General features: G+C 32.4%; 1 protein-coding gene, 1 long non-coding RNA gene and 1 pseudogene across 2 annotated transcripts; 1 reads left to right on the forward strand and 2 right to left on the reverse strand.

Annotated features, from left to right (window-relative positions):
- Positions 1–21,432, reverse strand: part of LOC146925689 (uncharacterized) — a 39,483-nt pseudogene that overhangs the window by 17,512 nt on the left and 539 nt on the right.
- Positions 279–13,227, reverse strand: LOC146925690 (plant UBX domain-containing protein 7-like). The gene is made up of 8 exons (XM_085758093.1): positions 12,995–13,227; positions 12,837–12,925; positions 12,374–12,563; positions 11,031–11,108; positions 10,872–10,940; positions 986–1,129; positions 750–846; positions 279–532 (listed from the first exon to the last, which is right to left on the reverse strand). Exons 1-8 carry the CDS (start codon positions 13,109–13,111, stop codon positions 363–365), a joined length of 954 nt encoding a protein of 317 aa, XP_085614219.1. The 5' UTR covers positions 13,112–13,227; the 3' UTR covers positions 279–362.
- Positions 1,555–10,118, forward strand: LOC146925691 (uncharacterized). The gene is made up of 5 exons (XR_015033911.1): positions 1,555–1,889; positions 2,058–2,129; positions 3,575–8,171; positions 8,340–8,411; positions 9,857–10,118. It is a non-coding gene; the product is annotated as an uncharacterized LOC146925691 (long non-coding RNA).

Raw genomic sequence — 21,432 nt, forward strand, 5'->3', positions numbered from 1 at the left:
AAACTTGTTTCTTTCAATCTAGGTTTAGCGCTTGCTAGCCTACGCTTCCGTACTGCGTCAATACCATACAAAGATCGGATGCTCCAAGACAAGATAAGTGTCTGTGTCGTATACGTATCAGACACTAATAATCCTATGATTCACTATGATAGCTAGATGACAGCTAGATGTTTGTAACTCTAACTTGTTGCGGACTCAGCACAATTGTTTTTTTTTTTTTTTTTATTTTAGGTTGAACTCAGCACAATTGTTATTGGTATATAAATCAGTCCCTACTCTCCTTGTAATGATCTTTTCTCATAATATCAAAATTACATTACCGATTTAACAAGTTTCTCTCATTTTCTTTCTATTCTCTTTCATCATATCACGAGTTTCTCAAACTCCATTACGGTTGTTTCTTGCAAGTTGCCAGCAACATTTTCATCTTTATTATCTCCTCCAGCCATTTCACTTGAATCTTTCACGCTTTTAAATGATGCTTCCAGCGCTCTTTGAACTTCCTCATCCCCCTCTTCACCCGCATCTGAATCTACAAAGATTACAACGTTGACAAAAACATGTCAAAGACAATTTTACCATCAGTAATAGGCATAAGATTCTGGTAGAAAATATTTTCAGTACAAAACCAAATGAAGGATTAAGGTAGGTGGGCAAGATCCATCAATTAACAAGACAGTAAAGAAACCTTCAACACAAGCTGACCTGTTACTGAACAAGCCAGCAGAAAATAGAGAAAAGCAACAAACCTGTTGATTTTGATGGACTAGAATTTCTTCTAGGAAACTTGTGAGACAAGGTATTGTGGTGATCCTTAGGACCAGCATCAAGGAATGGTAGCAGACCCTAAACAAAGCACAAGGCTCGTCGAATCAGTAAAAAATGTTAAAAACAACAGAAACCCAAGATTTAAGTGTGAATTTTCAGTTTTCCTAGAAAATGTTTCCAGCATAGTAGCTATAAAGTTGTATCACATATCACATACTTCTAATAAACTTTCAGGTTCAACCATTCCGCCCCAGGAGCGCATCTTTTTGCCAGTGATGGGATCAATAATAAGCACAACAGGAACTGAATCCAGTCTGTAATCAGTGCAGACATTGTGGCCTTCAGTTGTATCATCATATACCTGTATACAAACAACAAACAAATATAAAACAAAATTGACAAAAGCAAATTGCATACAAGAGAATAGTATACAATAAATGATATGTTAAATATTAGAAACAAAAATTGGGTCAAATGTCACAATATAGCGCAAATGAATGTCACAGCTACTCTCACTTTAAGCATTTGAAATACCAACGAATTAGAGTGATTGTACAAACTATAGCAGAACCAGAGCAATGTTTATGCAAGTCCAAATCATCAAGACCCGACCTTCCCTTCGTAAACCTAAAAACACACAATACCGACCAAACAACCCCTATTTTCTCTCCTGATCCTATCACACAAAATCATACATAACTACCTCAATCCTTTGACTATGCACAACAGAACTTAGAAAAAGTTTATGAAACAAACCATTTTTTATTATATATAAATAATAATAGTACTAAGTTTTTGTAAAATAAAATAAAAAATAAACTGAAAATATAAACTAAAACCACCGAACCCCACCCCACCCATATTCTTCTCTCTCGAATTTTCCTTCCTTTTCTTCCAGCTTCTATTCCATTGTCATCATAAACCCATATAACCCATTCTTCTTCTCTCTTTCGATCCCCAAATTTCTTCAACATGCCAAGCACTCTTGAATTCAATTACACATTTAATAAAGGCTATCACAAGTACAAGGGCTATTAAGTAGGATTTTGATTGAGGGTCTGTGCTTTAAGGAAGGAGAAGAATACCCATCTCATAAAACTTGTCTATTAAGACTCTTTGAGGTATATTTATCAAATTACAATTCAATTAGTGCTAATTTAGACATGATTAGTTTGTTTAGAAATTATTTAGAGGTTAGAATATATACTATGAAGATTTTATGGTTAACTATAATTAATGAAGTAGTAGAATGAGTTTCTAATTCATAAGAAAATGTTATTAATGCTCAGATTTGACGCCGGATGCTTCAGATGCTTCCTCAGGAGTGGTTAGAGAGCAAACTTAGTTGATTCGTCATAACTGTGAGTTGATAACGATCATTATCACTTATTTTAATTATCGTTATTATCGATATTTTGTTGATTTTATATGTTAAAGTATTTATCAATTGGGGAACACACCCTTTGAACATTTTTCTCGTCATTGTTATATAATTTCAAAGTCATCAAATTAAACTATACTCTATTTGGATTTATCTATGATTTATTGAGCAAAAGATTTGAAATTTGAGGTTTGGTTGCATATATTATGACATGAGTTTTAAGATATGAAGAAATATGGTTTTGAGATATATGTTCTTGAGAATTTTCGATATTAATATGCGCTCCATTTGGATTTGGATTTTACTTGTGATTTATAAAGTAAAGAAATTGAAACGGAGGATTTGATTGTATGTAATTTCGTAGTTGTTTTGACATGTTGTGAAACGTGGTTTTTAAATATGCGTTTTTCAAAGGTTGATGTTAATTTGTACGCGATTTGGATTTTGATTTGGATTTGAATTTGGATTTACTTATAATTATAAGTAGTAGATTTTCAATTGAGTTTTGACGGTAAATATTTTGGTGTAAGTTTCGATTTGTTGTGAAAGATGGTTTTCGATGTATGTTTTTGAAAATTGCGGTTATAATGACGATCTAGGTGCACCTAGTATGTGATTTCAATTAGGTAGGGTTACTCCGTTAGATGGAGCCGCCCCTATGGATAGGCCACCATTAGGAGGAGAGAGCTATCAACGAGAGGTAAACTACCTAATTGAAAATGTTTTACATTTTTGTTTTGAGTCGAGAGAAAAGAGCTATCCGTTAGATGGAGCCGCCCCAATGGAAAGGCCACCATTAGGAGGAGAGGGCTATCAACGAGATGGAGCTAGTTCTCGATTCACCCATTTTGATTATTTTCACTAAATTGAGTTTACTATACTTTAAAAACATTTTTGTTTTGAGTCGAGAGAAAAGAGCTATCCGTTAGATGGAGCCGCCCCTATGGAAAGGCCGCCATTAGGAGGAGAGGGCTATCAACGAGATGGAGCTAGTTCTCGATTCACCCATTTGCTTATTTTCACGAAAGTTGGATTTTTATACTTTCTTTAAGGTTTATTATTTTGGTACTATTAAATGGAATTTGATTTTATATTCTATTTGGATTTGATTATTTCGATTCCTTTTTCATTATACGCGATTTATATATTTTCTTTAAAGTTGTGGATTTGAGTTCACTTCTCTACGACATTGGAATTTTGATATAGTCTTAATTGGTTTGATAAACTCACAAATATTTTCAAATTTTCATGGTACACTTGACTGAAAGTTTATTACATTTTTATACGGTTAGTAACTTTGTAAATTACAATTTGATATGTGAAAAGTAAATAATCGTGCCCTTGTGTGTTTCCCTTCTAGTTGGTGGTTGTTGTTGTCTCTCACTAAGTCCTTGTGACTTACCCCTTTTTCTTATATTTTTACAGATTCAAAGTCAATTGCGTAGAAAGCTTCTAGCAGGGTTAAAGATCTATCAGTGTCAATCTTTTGGTAGGTTTCCTATGTGTATAAATTGAATGATCAATGTATCTGCAGCTATTGGTTGTTTACAAATGTTTTGTTTTGAGTTGTACGAACATTTAGTTATGTCGCTTTGAGATTCTAATGGTAACACAAGTATGAGAAAAATGTTATTTGAGATACTGGATAATGAAACAGGTTTTTAAAACAGGATTCATATCTTGGAAATGTTGAATTTACAAAGGAAACTCTGTCAAAATTTCAGTAAATATATTTTTTTTTTTGAAGTGAAACCGAATTGGAATTGTTTTTATTTTATAGTTTGTCAAGATGAATTAATAGGCTTGCCGGGCTAGAATGTTCTAGTTCATGCGCCGGTCACGATTAGTGTTTTTGGGTCGTGACAAAGTTGGTATCAGAGCTCCGGTTGTTGGTCCTAATAGCTGCAGACATAGAATGAAAATGGATTCTTGCTAGTAAATTGTGAACCGCGGCACCATTTACTTGCAAAAATCTATTTGCATTCTATGGTAGTGTCATTTGTTGTCTAATCTTTTTATTTCTTTTGGTCTTTGAATTGTCTCACTTTGTTTGTCGTCTCGTACTATTTGTGGTCAATTTTTCTTTTTTCATTTAGTGATGATGTCCTCCAATTCTATGATCACCACTAGAAGGGAAATTAATTCCTTATGGGTTTACTGCCCAACCTTAAGATCCTAGTCAAAGAGGTCGTGGTTTGGTCCGTATTGATGGCGTTCACGTTGACCAACATAGTTTTGTTGTAAGAGTAGTTAGTGTGGAGGTTCCTAGAGGAAGGCAAATTTTGCTATTGGTTTTCCAACAATTTTTTTTTTTTTGGGTTGTTGTTGGGAAGCAACACGATAATCTAAGACAAACAAATTTTGGCGGTCAACAAGGAGTTAGTTAAGGTGAGCAGTAGACGACAAATTTATGAAGTGATTATGAATCCTCGACATATTCCAAGCAATACCATAGGACAGACCTTTCTAGGAGTGTCAAATCTCTTTCAAAGTCTTAGTTACTTCCCTGTCTCAGTGAGTGACAAGTAATTATCTTTTCTTGTGTCAATTGACTATTGAAGGTACAAGGAATATGTTGAAAAATCCTTTTTAGTTTGTTCTGAATAGTCCTTAATCAATAGAACTTCGATCTTGAGAAAACCATTAATGTCATAAGTTTGACTGTTCAAGGACTTGTAACTTTGAAATTATCGATGCATAAGCAATGAGAATGCTTTTGTATTAGAGAACGCAATAACCAATGGGATAGTAGATGTGTTGTTTGACAATGTTGGGTTTCTGAGGTAATTTTAATTGAAAGTGTTTTTTTGTTGTTTAAGTTATGATTTGAGAGTTTTGGAATTTGTTAAAATTGTTAAGTAAATAGAGAGAGCCTATATGAAGCAGATCTTGATTCAGTTAAGTTGTGCGGAGGTTCAGAGATTAAAGAAAAAGAGTTAGTTTATATTTGGTATTTTCATATGGCATTTTTCAATGAATTAACTCACGAGTACAGAGTGTTGGAACAAATGGAGGATATGTCACTTTCAGAGTACAAAATATGTTTGACAGAGCTTTAAGGAACGATCATCACCCTATCATGGTGTGTATATGTTTGAAGTGGTTCACAGAAAGATTAAGGGAATACTTAATTAGATTTGTGGTTGGATCTAATTGTGCTACTTTGCGGAGATTTCGAGCGTGACACTTTAGATTAGGCAACAAAAGTTTAAGGGAGGTAGTAAACAGGACTCTTACAAGAAACAAGTTGAATGATAATACAGTTTCTATACTAATCGTGGTGGTGAAGTTATATTTTGTCATTAAAGACAACAAATAGTAATATCACAAAAGGATGGATCCAATAGATAAATTATTGGGCATTATGTAGAGTCGTAGATTAGATCATGGATCACATATATAATTAACTTTCCGTTAAGAGTATTTTTGGTTCTGCAATAGTTGGTTCCGCTTTGGAAATTATTTCAAAGATAGAAAATTGTGCTTTTAATATGGTTAAGTAGGTCAAAAAAAAAAAAAAGAGAAAAGAAGGGGGAATCGTTCTTGGCAGCTACGACACATCCACTAGCTAGTCTTGTATGAACACCAATAGCTTTAGCATAGATTTTTTTTGATTGGATTTGAGTGTGAATCCACCTTAGCCTATTATAACTAGGTAGTGAAAGTTGAGATATGGTAATCGCTTTTATCCTTTTGAGGAAAACTTGGTTAGGTACCATATTATTTAACCTCGGATTTAGGAGCTAACAAGTTAATGAAGAGAGGTTGTCCAGGATAATTGATCTAGATTACGGATATAGAAGTGGATAAGGAAGAATTAAAGAGTTACCAAAGCGTATGAGTTTCCAAATGTTTTTCCTTAAGAATTTCCTGGATTTCCACTTGGTAGTGAGATTGAATTCTTTATAGACTTTTCATAAAACTGAGTCCCTGTTTAGACCTCTTTAGCGTTTGGCATAACAAAACTCTAGGTGTTAATGGAGTAACTACAAGATTTTTCAATAAGAGTTTTATTCGCCTAAATTTTTTTCCTTGGGAGGAGCTGTTATTGTTTGTAAAAAGAAGGATGGATTCACGTGACTGTGTAGTGTATAGGTTATTGAACAAGGTAGTAGTAAAGAATAAATATCATTTACAACATTGCTGACTTGTTGACCAACTTCAAGAAGCTTAGTGTTTTCCAAGATTTATCGAAGTAGGGTGTCACTAGTTGGATATTAAGAGTGGACGTATATCAAAGATTTTGATTGCAAAGATTTGTATCACCTTGGAAAGTCAAATGTTGTTGTAAATGTTTTGAGTAGGAAGTACATGGGTAGACTTACTCATTTAGACAAAAAGAATGAACCTATAATTAAAGGGTTACAAAAACTTGTTGGAAGTGGGATTCAATTTTAGCTTGATCATTCAATGACATTATTGATCATGTGTAAATTTGTTCCACCATAGTTTACAATATCAGGGAGACTTGGTTAAGATTTAGACTAGGTAAAGTTGATAGATAATGGGAGGAATAGTAAAATTACAAACTTCTTATTTGATTTAGACTTGGGATAGGTGGTATATAATGTGTGGAACGATAAAGTTATAAGCTTCTTAGTTAATTTCAAGGGTGTTTTGTGGTTATAGCCTTGATTGCGTGTTCGCTAATTAAGGAGAAAAATATTATCTGAGGGTCATTATTCTTGTTATATTTTAGGTTCTAGTTAGATATATAAAGGCTTACGAGTTTTTATTGATGGGAAAGTATGAATGAGGATGTAAAATAAAATAGAATAATTATCTCTAAGTATTTGGTATGCCGATCTTTACATGTGATTATATGGCTCAATTCATTGAACCTCACTACAACTTTCATCCTAAGACAAATGGTCAATCTAGAAAAGTTATACAAATCGTAGAGAATATGTTATGTGTTTGTGGTTTTGTTATTGGTGAGAGTGGGGCCTATGTTTGTCTAGGATGGAATTTGCATAGAAATAGCTACCAATTTAGTAGCCAGGTGACACCTTTTGAGGCATTGTACGATAGGTGATATATGTCGTCAATAGGATGGGTTGAAATTGGAGAGTTTGAACCAGTGAGTCTAGAGTTGTTTAAAAGTTCCATTGAAAAGGTCAAATTAATCTATTTTGTTTAGTAACAACTTAAAGTAGGAAAGATCTTATTCTAACTAAAGGCGCCATCCACTAGAGTTGACGGTGGGAGAGCAGGTATTCTTAAGTGTTTAAGTAATGTGGAGTGTTTTATGGTTTGGCAACAAGGGACTAGCTAGTTAGACATTCATTGGAGAGTTTGAAATTTTGGAAAGTCAGACTTGTAGTTTATCATTTGGTACTTCCATCGGAGAGTTCGTCATGTTTTTCATAATTTTAAGCTTCAGAAGTACCTTTATACCTTTTCTCATGTGACTAGTCATGAATATGTGCAATTAGACGAGAATTGGACAACTATAATAGATAAGAAAGTGAAGTGTTTATGCTCAAAGGATATCGTTTTGGTAAAGATTTTGTGGCAAAGGCCGATCGATGAAGAAACAAATTGGTAATCCGAAGAAGTGATGTTTGAAAAGTACCCACACTTATTCGAAACCGAAGCAAGTGGTGGTTAAAAATTCGAGGACGAATTTTTTTTAAGGGGGGAAGAATGAAACACACCATTTTTTATTATATATAAATAATAATAGTACTAAGTTTTTGTAAAATAAAATAAAAAATAAACTGAAAATATAAACTAAAACCACCGAACCCCACCCCACCCATATTCTTCTCTCTCGAATTTTCCTTCCTTTTCTTCCAGCTTCTATTCCATTGTCATCATAAACCCATATAACCCATTCTTCTTCTCTCTTTCGATCCCCAAATTTCTTCAACATGCCAAGCACTCTTGAATTCAATTACACATTTAATAAAGGCTATCACAAGTACAAGGGCTATTAAGTAGGATTTTGATTGAGGGTTTGTGCTTTAAGGAAGGAGAAGAATACCCATCTCATAAAACTTGTCTATTAAGACTCTTTGAGGTATATTTATCAAATTACAATTCAATTAGTGCTAATTTAGACATGATTAGTTTGTTTAGAAATTATTTAGAGGTTAGAATATATACTATGAAGATTTTATGGTTAACTATAATTAATGAAGTAGTAGAATGAGTTTCTAATTCATAAGAAAATGTTATTAATGCTCAGATTTGACGCCGGATGCTTCAGATGCTTCCTCAGGAGTGGTTAGAGAGCAAACTTAGTTGATTCGTCATAACTGTGAGTTGATAACGATCATTATCACTTATTTTAATTATCGTTATTATCGATATTTTGTTGATTTTATATGTTAAAGTATTTATCAATTGGGGAACACACCCTTTGAACATTTTTCTCGTCATTGTTATATAATTTCAAAGTCATCAAATTAAACTATACTCTATTTGGATTTATCTATGATTTATTGAGCAAAAGATTTGAAATTTGAGGTTTGGTTGCATATATTATGACATGAGTTTTAAGATATGAAGAAATATGGTTTTGAGATATATGTTCTTGAGAATTTTCGATATTAATATGCGCTCCATTTGGATTTGGATTTTACTTGTGATTTATAAAGTAAAGAAATTGAAACGGAGGATTTGATTGTATGTAATTTCGTAGTTGTTTTGACATGTTGTGAAACGTGGTTTTTAAATATGCGTTTTTCAAAGGTTGATGTTAATTTGTACGCGATTTGGATTTTGATTTGGATTTGAATTTGGATTTACTTATAATTATAAGTAGTAGATTTTCAATTGAGTTTTGACGGTAAATATTTTGGTGTAAGTTTCGATTTGTTGTGAAAGATGGTTTTCGATGTATGTTTTTGAAAATTGCGGTTATAATGACGATCTAGGTGCACCTAGTATGTGATTTCAATTAGGTAGGGTTACTCCGTTAGATGGAGCCGCCCCTATGGATAGGCCACCATTAGGAGGAGAGAGCTATCAACGAGAGGTAAACTACCTAATTGAAAATGTTTTACATTTTTGTTTTGAGTCGAGAGAAAAGAGCTATCCGTTAGATGGAGCCGCCCCAATGGAAAGGCCACCATTAGGAGGAGAGGGCTATCAACGAGATGGAGCTAGTTCTCGATTCACCCATTTTGATTATTTTCACTAAATTGAGTTTACTATACTTTAAAAACATTTTTGTTTTGAGTCGAGAGAAAAGAGCTATCCGTTAGATGGAGCCGCCCCTATGGAAAGGCCACCATTAGGAGGAGAGGGCTATCAACGAGATGGAGCTAGTTCTCGATTCACCCATTTGCTTATTTTCACGAAAGTTGGATTTTTATACTTTCTTTAAGGTTTATTATTTTGGTACTATTAAATGGAATTTGATTTTATATTCTATTTGGATTTGATTATTTCGATTCCTTTTTCATTATACGCGATTTATATATTTTCTTTAAAGTTGTGGATTTGAGTTCACTTCTCTACGACATTGGAATTTTGATATAGTCTTAATTGGTTTGATAAACTCACAAATATTTTCAAATTTTCATGGTACACTTGACTGAAAGTTTATTACATTTTTATACGGTTAGTAACTTTGTAAATTACAATTTGATATGTGAAAAGTAAATAATCGTGCCCTTGTGTGTTTCCCTTCTAGTTGGTGGTTGTTGTTGTCTCTCACTAAGTCCTTGTGACTTACCCCTTTTTCTTATATTTTTACAGATTCAAAGTCAATTGCGTAGAAAGCTTCTAGCAGGGTTAAAGATCTATCAGTGTCAATCTTTTGGTAGGTTTCCTATGTGTATAAATTGAATGATCAATGTATCTGCAGCTATTGGTTGTTTACAAATGTTTTGTTTTGAGTTGTACGAACATTTAGTTATGTCGCTTTGAGATTCTAATGGTAACACAAGTATGAGAAAAATGTTATTTGAGATACTGGATAATGAAACAGGTTTTTAAAACAGGATTCATATCTTGGAAATGTTGAATTTACAAAGGAAACTCTGTCAAAATTTCAGTAAATATATTTTTTTTTTTTGAAGTGAAACCGAATTGGAATTGTTTTTATTTTATAGTTTGTCAAGATGAATTAATAGGCTTGCCGGGCTAGAATGTTCTAGTTCATGCGCCGGTCACGATTAGTGTTTTTGGGTCGTGACAGTTTACCTATGGGTGAATAAAATAACTTAGAAAAAAATGGTCCCAATTATCGTGGTTCTTAGATTGGAGAGCTTATAAACCATTGGATTCAATATACTAACAATCTATGGATTACTCCCAAGATCAAGTCCCAACTACATAATACCATAGCATGATTCCATAACCAGTGAAGTACGCTAACACTATGACTCCAACATTTATATCTGCAAAACAACTATTCCCAAATTAACCATCCGACTGAATTTGCGGTTTAGTATCTAAGAGTGTAGGATTGCAATCTGCAAACTCTACACAGAATTTTAACAAGTCCTCCAGAATTGAACATCTAGGGCATTGGCAGTTCAAGTATGTTTAGGGATTGGGCGCCTGCGCTGCCTTGATATTTTGATTTTCCTCTGTTGTTCATTTTGAGCTTTTTATTTTAAGGAGTATCCATATTAGATGCTTAGTTAGTCTCAACTCTCAAGTGGTTAGGATATGACATAAGATACCTACGATTCAAAAGAACACTACAAAAATAAAAATAAAAATAAATTGACGACCAATATTCAGGTGAGCAGATTAATAAACTGACCTGCCAGAATATGAAGTTTGTACTAATGATCTGAGAAACAGCATCATTTGCCCATGTATCCCGATTAAGCTTTCAAAGAAAAAAAATTGTCAGCACTAGTGATAATGCTGAAACAAATAATCAAGAAAATTGAAAAATGGAGCAACAAGAATAAAATACCATGTGTGAGCTGAATTCCTTGGTAGATTGTATGTTCACCAATAACCACTTGTCCTGCATAGAAGCAGCACTTTTCGCCTGCACTCAAAGATGAAACCTTGGTCACAATAGCATATCAGTTACATGTTTCACCATTTCACAATATATGTACTATAACCCATCTAGAGTGAACCCTACCACATAGTATATGCAAGAAAACTTTATAAGTCTGTTATTAGATTATGAGTTTCTGTGCTAGTGTTTTTTAAATGCACGTATAACTGTTAGTAATGCTGCATTTGCGGAGCTAATTAGCTTGTTCATGCAGACGCTTCTAGGAGCTTCTATATTCTATTAGTGGTTACTTCAAGTTGTTGGTCTATGTCTCGTACATTCAATCCAATCACTTCACAATTTTTTCACAACACATTTCATATACTCACATATCTGATTAAATTCTCCAACTACTAGATAAGGCTTCTTATAATTTTGTGCAGCTACTTTTGTTCAATGGCAAAGTTACCGCTCCTGGATGGCAGCACAAAACAACCAAATCCAAATCCAAATAGCAGTAGGTGAAGTTTCGGAGGAAACGATGATAAGATTGACAAGAGGAGTGGAGAGGCAATCAAAAACAGTAAAATGTAAAACAGTAGCACAATAACAGTAGTAACTAAAGAGCCATAGTGCATGCGTTTGGGAGGGTTGTGCGACCGACCCATGTTTCCTTTCTTTTTTGGTGTACTCTGCTATGGTTGCCACCTTCATTGCGGCCATAAAGAGAAAACCGATACACCACTGCCATTGAATGGAAGTTTGTCTAATTTCCACTACTGACATCTGTCATTGCTGATTTTCGACATTATACGTAAAAGAGAGGGGGGAAATGGTGTCTTTTCCCCAGAACAAAATAAAATCCACTGCCATATATTGATACAGTCAGAATGTAATGGCTTCATTAAAATGTGACACAATAATCTGCACATCACAGGAAGGACATGCGACATAAGCAAACATTGAGATTGATAACCATTAATCAAGATTCAAGAGTGCTATGGTATGTTTGGAAATTTGGGCTTATAGGTAGTTTTGTTGAGTGAGAAGAAAACTAATGGAGGCTTTGAGAAGAAAAGCAATAAATTAAAGATAGTTAAATTCAAAGTCATATAGCAACAACAGATATATTTTTTTACTGAATATTCTTTAAAAAACTCATCATGAAAGTTGTAATACAGTTTTACACATGGAAGACAGAGTTTGAGTTTGAGCTGGGTTTTACAGGCCCAAGCTTGAAGTCAAATCAAATAAAAAAAATGTAAATTGAGCTTGTCTTGGCTAAATCCCAAACTAAGAAGTATATATACCTCATAGAAAGAGCCATCGAACAATAGATGCAAAGGAAGGCGATAGAGAGAAGCAAGATTGTCCTGCTGAGAACTCTCTGCTGTAGAAGTGGCGGCACCTAGCTCTGTTTTCCAAACCCTCGTTGTTTCCTGTTCACAGTAAAGTAAGGAGTTTGGTTTTTCTGGTGAGATATGTCCACTCCTTGATCCTCTGCACAAAGATGAAAAACACAATTTCAATAACTAATTTGTCTGTTGATGTAATGTAATAAAAGACAAGGTGTATTGACTTAAAATGTGCGTGCGGGGAAGAATAATTACTTATTCTACTGGAGTTAAACTCAAGTGATACATAATTAAAACCTAATGATTTGCATTTGCATCAAGAAGTCGATGTGCCAGTGTTTGTGTCGGAGTCCAGGCTTCATAGAGTTTTGAAGGTAATTAAGAAAGAAATAGGATTGCATAATTAAGGAAAATATACCGTCGTCGACGAAGACGCAGGATTGCTTGATCATCATAATCTCCAGTGAGGTAGCAGTCAAGAGCTTCCTCAAGATTCCAATTGGAAGCCTGAAAATGAATGAATGAAGAATAAAAATGCAAGAATAATAACTGAAAAGCAAAAATGAAGAAGATTACCTGAAGGAAGTTTCTAGCGATGGTGGCATCAGTTTGGTCTGTAGTGATTTCAAGGAAGATTGATACCAAGCTTTCTTCTTCATCAGTGACATTGAGAGAAGAAGAAGATAACTCCATTTTCAATTCAATTCTATTGATTTCGGAATATTTGAAGAGACACAGCTAGCTCAGAACCTCGTTAATTAGTGGCACTAATTAATAAATTAATGGTTGGTAACTGTTAAGTAAGCTTTACCATAACACTTCACCACTAGAGCTTCTTAATTTAAGTTAATAACGTTCTTTTTACGCTTCAACTACTTTTCTTTTGCCACTTCAACTACAAGTATGAAAAAGGAAAGAAAAATAGTATATTTGATTTTTGATAACTTGCAAACTTGGTCAAAGTATAAAAGCTCAAAAGAGTACATGTCAGAAAAGTTGTTTGAAATAATATTCTAACAATATTTATATATATAAAAATATCAAATTTTACAAAAATATATAAATGAATAAAGAATATGATTTTTTACAATTGACCAATAAAAGCTCATCAACAATTATATTAAAGAAATTAAATATATGTTACAAGAGTAACTATTTAATGATAATTAGATGATATATTTAACTATAATTATAATACTTTTCTTTGAAAGATATAATTATGAGTATAATATTATAAAGTATATTTTTACTGATTTGTTACTCGAGCATGTTATTTTATGACTTTCTCGAATAAAATTAAAATACTCTGTTATTAATGTATATTAATTTTTGTAACTAAGAAAATAAATATATTTCAATTTTGGATAATATGTTATAAGTATGATATTTTGTTATAGACACTTGAAACAATTTTTTTTTTCTGATATAAACTCTATCTGTGATATTATTAATATTTTGGTTTTCTTTAGTACTTGTTTCGTAGTTGGTTGAGGTTCTCTTTGGTATATCTTCGTTCTATTTAGGACAATTTCGATCATTATGGTATCTTGACAGGTGGTTTGAAAGCGAGACGATCTTTTTTGCACTTAATTTGGCCTACCGGTGTGTGGGTTATCTAGCTAGAGCGAAATGACAAGGTGTTTAATCATAAGGAGCATTCGATGCATCAAATGCTTGATAAGGTTATATATTTGTCTTTGTGGTGACTGAAGTATAAGATGGTAAATATTTCTCTTGAGTTTTTGGTTTGGTTCACATAACTCTTAATGAGCTTAGTCTTTATTCTTCTTCATAAAGAAAACACTACACAATTATTTCACTTAAACCTCCTTTTTACTTATACACCTCTATTCTCTTAATTCCTCAAAGTTTGTACTAACTCACAAAAATACCCTCCACTCCTAAATTACCAAAATACCATTCATTCTTAAATTACCAAAATACTCTTTACTCCTCAATCTCTAATAAAAATCAACTAATCCATCAATTCAAACACATCAAATAAACAATTAAATTCTAAATAATTAAAATACTAACAAACTAAAAATCGGGATGTTACACATATGGGACACCGTTACATGCTTTCTCATGCGCCCATGCACACCATTCCATGCGCTCCGCACATGGCTGTGGTCAATAATTATTGTTTGCTTGTTTTCCAAACCGTTTTTCGTGGAAAAACCCTATTTTTACTCTCTTAACCCTCCAAGTAATGATGCATTATAAATAGAGACCCTTGCACACTCTTTTATTGATTTAGAAAGCTAGTGGTACAAGACAAGAGTCAAGCATCAGGAGCTTTAAAGAGAGGATCTCCATGCAACTAAACCTTTTGGCTAGGGTTCCACGATTAATTAACCCTGTTTTATTTGTTGGATTCTATTAACTAGTCCTTGCACCCGTGCTGCCGCACGGGTCATACAAATTGCATATGTGTAAATCCTAAAAGCAAATTTTAATAGTAAGTATCAAACCTTAAAAGTACATCTTAGTGATCACACCTCTCTCTATTGTTATGGATAAAATATGAAAATAAAACTGTATTAGTCTAAGAAAATAATGTGTTCTCTATGTATAATCTTATATGCTATATGTGTGGGATATATGAACTTCTTTTTGAGAAAACATATCAACCAATTTACGGACCTTCCTTAAAAAAAAATCAATTTATGGACCGAAAATGTATACCCAAACACAAAAAATAAGGAAAGGAAAGTAAAAGGAGAACCACATCACCTTAACAAAGCATAAAAGCATAAATGATCATGGTAGTAGAGTTGGGCAATCATGCATATATAAGATAAGTTGGGGCAAGATTTTATTGAAAAAATTAAAACGTTCATTTTTAGAGTTTCCAATCTAATGAATGGAACTTTTTTTGGATATCATAATCATTTTAATCTTCTTATCATGTTAGGACTAACTTTTCCTAAATTTTCTGACAATTTGATTAGTGTATACGTTTTTTTTATTTATTTTATGTGGACATATGGATTTAATTATTTAATAATTGTAGCATACATATTTTTCTTTGAGGTATATAGTACTAACTGTCAAGTAAGTCTTTGTTTTCTCCTTTCATTTTGTGTGACATGCAGAATGGGAAGTTCCTTTTTTTTTTTTCAATAGTGGAGGAAACTATTCAATTTGATAATTAATTAATTCTTTAATTCTTCAAAGATAATTGGAAAGTCAAGTTGTTAATTAATAGTGTAAATTTTTTTTAGATGTACAAATTCAAAGATATATAAATATATAGAAGATAGAGAGATAGATGTGTAACTTGGATCATATCCTTTAACCTTCTCTATATATTGTTTTTAGAGGCACTATTCTTTATTCATCTCAATTTTATCTATCTTTATCTTAATTACACATACACAATGTTTATCTCTATCATTATACTTGGAGTAATATGTTTATTATTATTTTTATACGAAAAAATGGTAGACAATTGTCTTCACCTTTATAAAAAAACAGTATTATTTATAAATATACCCCTTATTTATATTACCAATTTGTATTAATTAATAGCCAAAAAATAAAGAGTAAAAAAGAGAAGAAAAACTATAACACCAAATTGAAGAGGAATCATCCAATAGTTTCATGGAGAAAGTGACGATAAACAACCATTTTTAATAAGCTTCTTCCTCACCATCAATGATGCAACAAAATAAAAAATAGAAGCATCATTTATCCTAATTCACAAAAAAAATCAAAAATCCACATACATATTAAGGAATAAAAAAATATATAAAAGAAAGTTCGAAAAATAGATTAATAAACATTTGAAGCTTAACTATTTGATCAATCTAAGAGTAACTTGACTCCCTATCAATTATCATATCATAGAAACCAGTTAATAATCAAGAGATAAGAGAAAAATTGTACCTACACTAATGAATAAATCGTCATATAATTAATACCAAGAAATATTGAAAAATGGATTCAAATCCAAATCCAACACCAAAACTCGCTGGTTTCTAGCTTTCATCTTTTGCAGCGAATCAAGACTACTACCACCACATAGTATTATTAGAATTGTGAATATTGTTATTTCCTTTCATATTTGAAGCTCTATGTCTCCTCATGTAGCCACCTAAAGCTTGTCCTATTGCAAACTCCAATCCACAAAATAGAACACTCTTGTTTTAGACTTTGATAATCAAAAGATGAAGAGTAAAAGTGAGTGGAAAAACAACAATACAAAATTGAAGATAAACTATCCAATTGTTACTTGAAAGTGATGATGAACAAAACCCAAAATATGATGCACAAAATCACATATTTATACACAATGTTTTCAATGTAGAAACTAAAAATATTGAGATCATATTAGTGGTTGTATATATAATGAGTGAGTGTATGGTCATAATTAAAAAATGAGTTACGGAATAAAAAAAAAACAGTTCAAAGGTTGTGATAGAAATGAATCCATCCATCCATAATCCATGATAAACATCTAAAGAATGTGTGAAGGAGGTATAACGTAAAATGAAACAAAAAACATAACGTCAAATTGAAAGTTAATTGTGCCTTGTATTACTTGACCTTGTGTATTCTTTTTAATTGTTGATATCAACTGCTGTATTAATTCATTGTTGGTTTGTTCATGATATGCTATTCATTCATTTCAATCATAATGTATTAGTGGAAGTGATATTATAACACTAAAACAGGTACTGGTCAAGTGGTTAAAGTGCTTGGATGGAGGCTATGGGTTGTGAGTTCAACTTCAACTCCCTGCAGAGACTTTTTTCAGAAAGATTTTTTAAAACTCTCAAAAAAGGTAGGATTAGGTTTAGGTTTAGGGTTTCATAATGAGCATGCATTGTGAACCTTAGTATTATATATTAAGATAAAGTTTTAAAATCTAAAGTTTTTATTTAGTTAATAATCTAAAGTTTTTATTCAGTTTATAATCTTTGTCACTTTTTTTTTTTGGGTTAGCTTATTCTCTCAATTAATTTTGGTGATTAATTAACTTGTACAAATAAATTTCAACTTTATAACACCATAAACTTTTTAATATTGTGACCGGTACCTCAATTGAATCATTGGAACGTTCACCACAAAGTTTATTGAATCCTATCATTTATTTAGATGCAAATACAAATGAAGAACTACCGGTTAATGATGCAACACCAGTAAATGAAGAAAACGTTGAGAACAACAACCTTGTCATTCGAAAGACCAAGAGACAGAAAACTTCTCAAGTATAGGATCACTTCAAATAGGTAAATTATTTATCTTTCATTAAACTGACAAGAAGCTATTGTGGAACTAATATTACCATGGTTGTTTGCTTTGATGCTCATTATTTTTTTACCACAAAACTTTTAAGAATGGTGCAGCTATGTTTTTCCAACAACATTTGGTATTTTGGGCAACAACTGGTATTATGCTTGTTGTTCTTTATCACAAAACTAGAAGATTGGTTGAATATATAACGAAGATTAATGGAAGATATAACTACGATATACTTAAGATTAATGGAAGATATAACAAAGATTAATGGAAGATATAACTAAGATGCTCATTGTTCTTTTGTTTTGTGTTGCTTTTTGTTCTTCACTATAAACTGCTGTTGTTGGCTTTTGTATGTGTTGATTTTGATTCCGTTTTGCATAGCTTGTGTCCTTGTTAATAAAATATCCAGTTTTAAAAAAATAGTATAACAAACCAACTCTTGATATGAATATGGTAGTTGCTAATTAGGAGAGTAATAATAAGATCACATGATTTTGTTTGCATATTATTAAGATGATAGGATGCTCTTTGGTAATGAGAACCATAATAAGATGATATGGTGTTGCTAATAATGGAAGATATACTTCTATAAGAGTTTCAATCAATTGTGCATATTCATCTCTGTGCTTTTGTTTAGTTTGTCCTCTTTATTATTGGAATAGAGGTGCTATGGTGGCTGATTAGTAGTATTCTTGGCTTTTGAATTGCTTTTGTTCTTTTTCAAGTTGTTTATTGGTATATGTAGACTTTTCCATAATGTTAATCTATTTTCTTTCTCGTTTTTAGAATTGTCGCTGCTTTGAAGTCCACATCATTTGTGAAGCTTGTTGACACTACTACATACTTGACATTTAGTAACACATGTATGTAACGCAAAAAAAATTGTTACTATTTAACCATTTTTAGGAACATTTTTAAAGAAATGTTACCAGCGTAACACTATTTTCAATATTGTGAGGCAAAAACACATACCGATTCAATTCCTCAAATCTTCAATCAACAATCACAAATCGATTAAACTCCTCAAATTTCTGATATCAACAATCACAATCAAAACTCTGATTGAAAATCACATTCGTTTCACCTTTCACGATTGCAATCGCAGCTCCACAAGAAAATCTCAGCTCTTCCGTTTTCTCTCTTGCTGCAACTTTCGTCTTCTCTCTCTAGTTGCTAGTGAGGCTTCACACTTCTCTCCCTCTTTTGCTTTCATTTTCAATTTCTACTTTGAATGATTGTGCGTTTTCCAGCGTTTTCTGATTTTGTTAGTGGTTTTGATTCGTTTCAACCTATTTTTTTTTTTCCGGATCTGGATTGTTTGGTTGATGAAATGTGAAATTATAGTGCTTTACCTCGTTCTGTTCTGGATGATTACCGTTTAAATGAAGATTTGCATTCATCCAATTTCATGTTTCCATTTGCATTCATCCAATTTCATGTTACAGATAGTACTATAAAATGTAACTAAAACACTTTAGTAACACGGGCATTACCTAACAATTGTTCAAGTGTTACAAAATTTAATTAGTAACATTTTTCTTGATTTAGTTACAATTTTCAAGTGTTACTAAATGTCATTATTGTAGTAGTGTGATGTCTAAATGAGTAAACAATTAAGTTGAACGCTATGGCAAATGTGGTTGTTATAACTTATTCAATTTATTTTAAGGGACGAGCTATTTGAGTTTGAAAGTGAATAATATTTTAAGAATGTTCTCACTCGCTTCTGATTATTGAATTTTGTTGGTTTTTCTTTCTCTTTCTTTCTTTACCTATATCAGTTTTAATTTTCTATATTTTTCTACATATCCATGCATCTTTGAATTTAGTACAATTCAAGTCTATCCTTTGTATGTTTCGGCACCGCTACTTTTATTTTAATTCGATTTTTGCTTTTAAAAAAATTAATTTAAAAGGTCAAAGATTCGAGAAACTTAAATGAAACTAACGAATCGGACTGAGTTGTTCGTGAACTCAAATCGAGTCGTGTTCGAGCTAAAAAAAAAATCCTAACCAATTCGAGTTGAGTTTCGAGCTGAACCAAATCTTATAGAGTCGAACTCAGAAGAGTTCAATTTGACTCGACTCATTTCTAGCCTAAGATATAACATAAGCTCTTATCATTCAAACAATCTCACAAGTGCTTCAATTAAGTCTATCGAAATAGACTCCAACATTTTTAGCTAATTGATGGAAAAGGTTAGATAATGTTAGCATTTGTGGTGTAAATATTTGATAATTAGTGTTTTTGTTTAATTTGAGGTCAAAAAAGAAAATGAAAGCAAACAGATAAACTGCAAAATTTACTGAACACGAGTAAAGAGATAAACAATAACACAGAGAAAAGATAAATTCTTGTTTGAACTAAGCACACCAGTGGAACTAGGCATTTTCTTCCTGTGTACTCACTAGATTATTATATATATGAATCACTTTTTCTCTAAAAAAAAAAAGCAGACACTTCACTGACAATAAGGAAACTTTATGGAATACATAAATTATTCTTGTTTAGGCCAAATGATATTACTATGTGGCCTTGTCTGTCAGATTAAATTTGTCATGATACATGATACATACATTAGAAATGTCAATTTGGGCATTCACTCTTTTTTGGAGAATTCAAGATACCATGATTGGTATGAAATTAAAAATCAATTCAAATGTCAATATTCCAAAGAATGCAGAGATTTTTAATGTGTAAAACTCCACACCAGTTCAAAGTTAGATTACTAAAACAAAAATACGGTAGAGGAACATAATGACATCCCACCCACCCAACATGAAATTATTCTTATAATATATTAAACATTCATTCAAAATTTTGAATTATACACATAAGTTGACTTAAAGTAGAGATCAAAAGTGGTGATACGCATATTTTGAATGATACACATAAATTTTCGAATTAGTACTAAAACGAAAAGTTGAAATATTTATAACAACAAAAATCATATTTAACCCTGCTGCTCAAACATATTTTTCGAACTACTCAAACGATAACCAGGTGGAGCTATTATCTTTCTCAATGACGGTCTTGAAAATACCATTGTGGCAACAATGTTAGCATGAACATTATCACAACCTCTTAAATGAATCTCTCTCAGTTGTGTGCAATTTTCTACCACATGCTTCACTCCTTTCTCTGTGATATTATAACAATCATTCAGTAACACACGTGAAAGCCGACAACAATTCTTTGAGGTCACATAAAGTGTTTCATCATCAACATTTGTATTTGAGAAGTTCAACACCTCTAGCTCGAGGACTTCAAAGTTCATTCCAAGTAGATTCACTGTTGAAGAGGTTAAGTTCAAATCTCTGATCTTACATCTCTTTAAAACTTGATAAATGCCTTCTTTAGATATGTTATAGCAACAGCTCAAGTCAAGCATATGTAAATTGGGGAAAATGGATGCAAACATTATAATGCTTTCATCTCTCAACCATAGACTCATACCCAAATTTAGAGACTTTAACTGAGGCCGTACAACAAAATCCTTCAAAGACTTAGAATGTTGTACACTCATCTTCCCAATATCAGTCTCGGTTATGCGACTACCGTTAGACACGATGGCCTCCTTGAGAAGCTTACAATTTTTGAACAAGTGGAAAAGCGATTGATCGTTGATGTATTCATGACAAGAGATATTAATCTTGCGGAGTTTGGAAAGTGATAATGAAAGAGTCTCCACACCATGGAGAAAGCTACTGTAACAGGCGTCGCAAGATAAGGGGTTACTTAGGTCGAGTTCTTGGAGTAAAGG

This window comes from Medicago sativa, chromosome 4, assembly GCF_051527215.1.
Source record: "Medicago sativa cultivar Bolivia chromosome 4, Bolivia_mono, whole genome shotgun sequence".
NCBI classification, from domain to species: domain Eukaryota; kingdom Viridiplantae; phylum Streptophyta; class Magnoliopsida; order Fabales; family Fabaceae; genus Medicago; species Medicago sativa.

Bases quoted from the DNA above. Each gene is read 5' to 3' on its own strand.
- LOC146925690 (XM_085758093.1), bottom strand. From the start codon at position 13,111: ATGGAGTTATCTTCTTCTTCTCTCAATGTCACTGATGAAGAAGAAAGC. The intron at 12,926-12,994 runs GTAATCTTCTTC...ATTCATTTTCAG, and splicing joins TCGCTAGAAACTTCCTTCAG to GCTTCCAATTGGAATCTTGA. The intron at 1,130-10,871 runs GTCAGTTTATTA...GTTTGTATACAG, and splicing joins CAAACTTCATATTCTGGCAG to GTATATGATGATACAACTGA.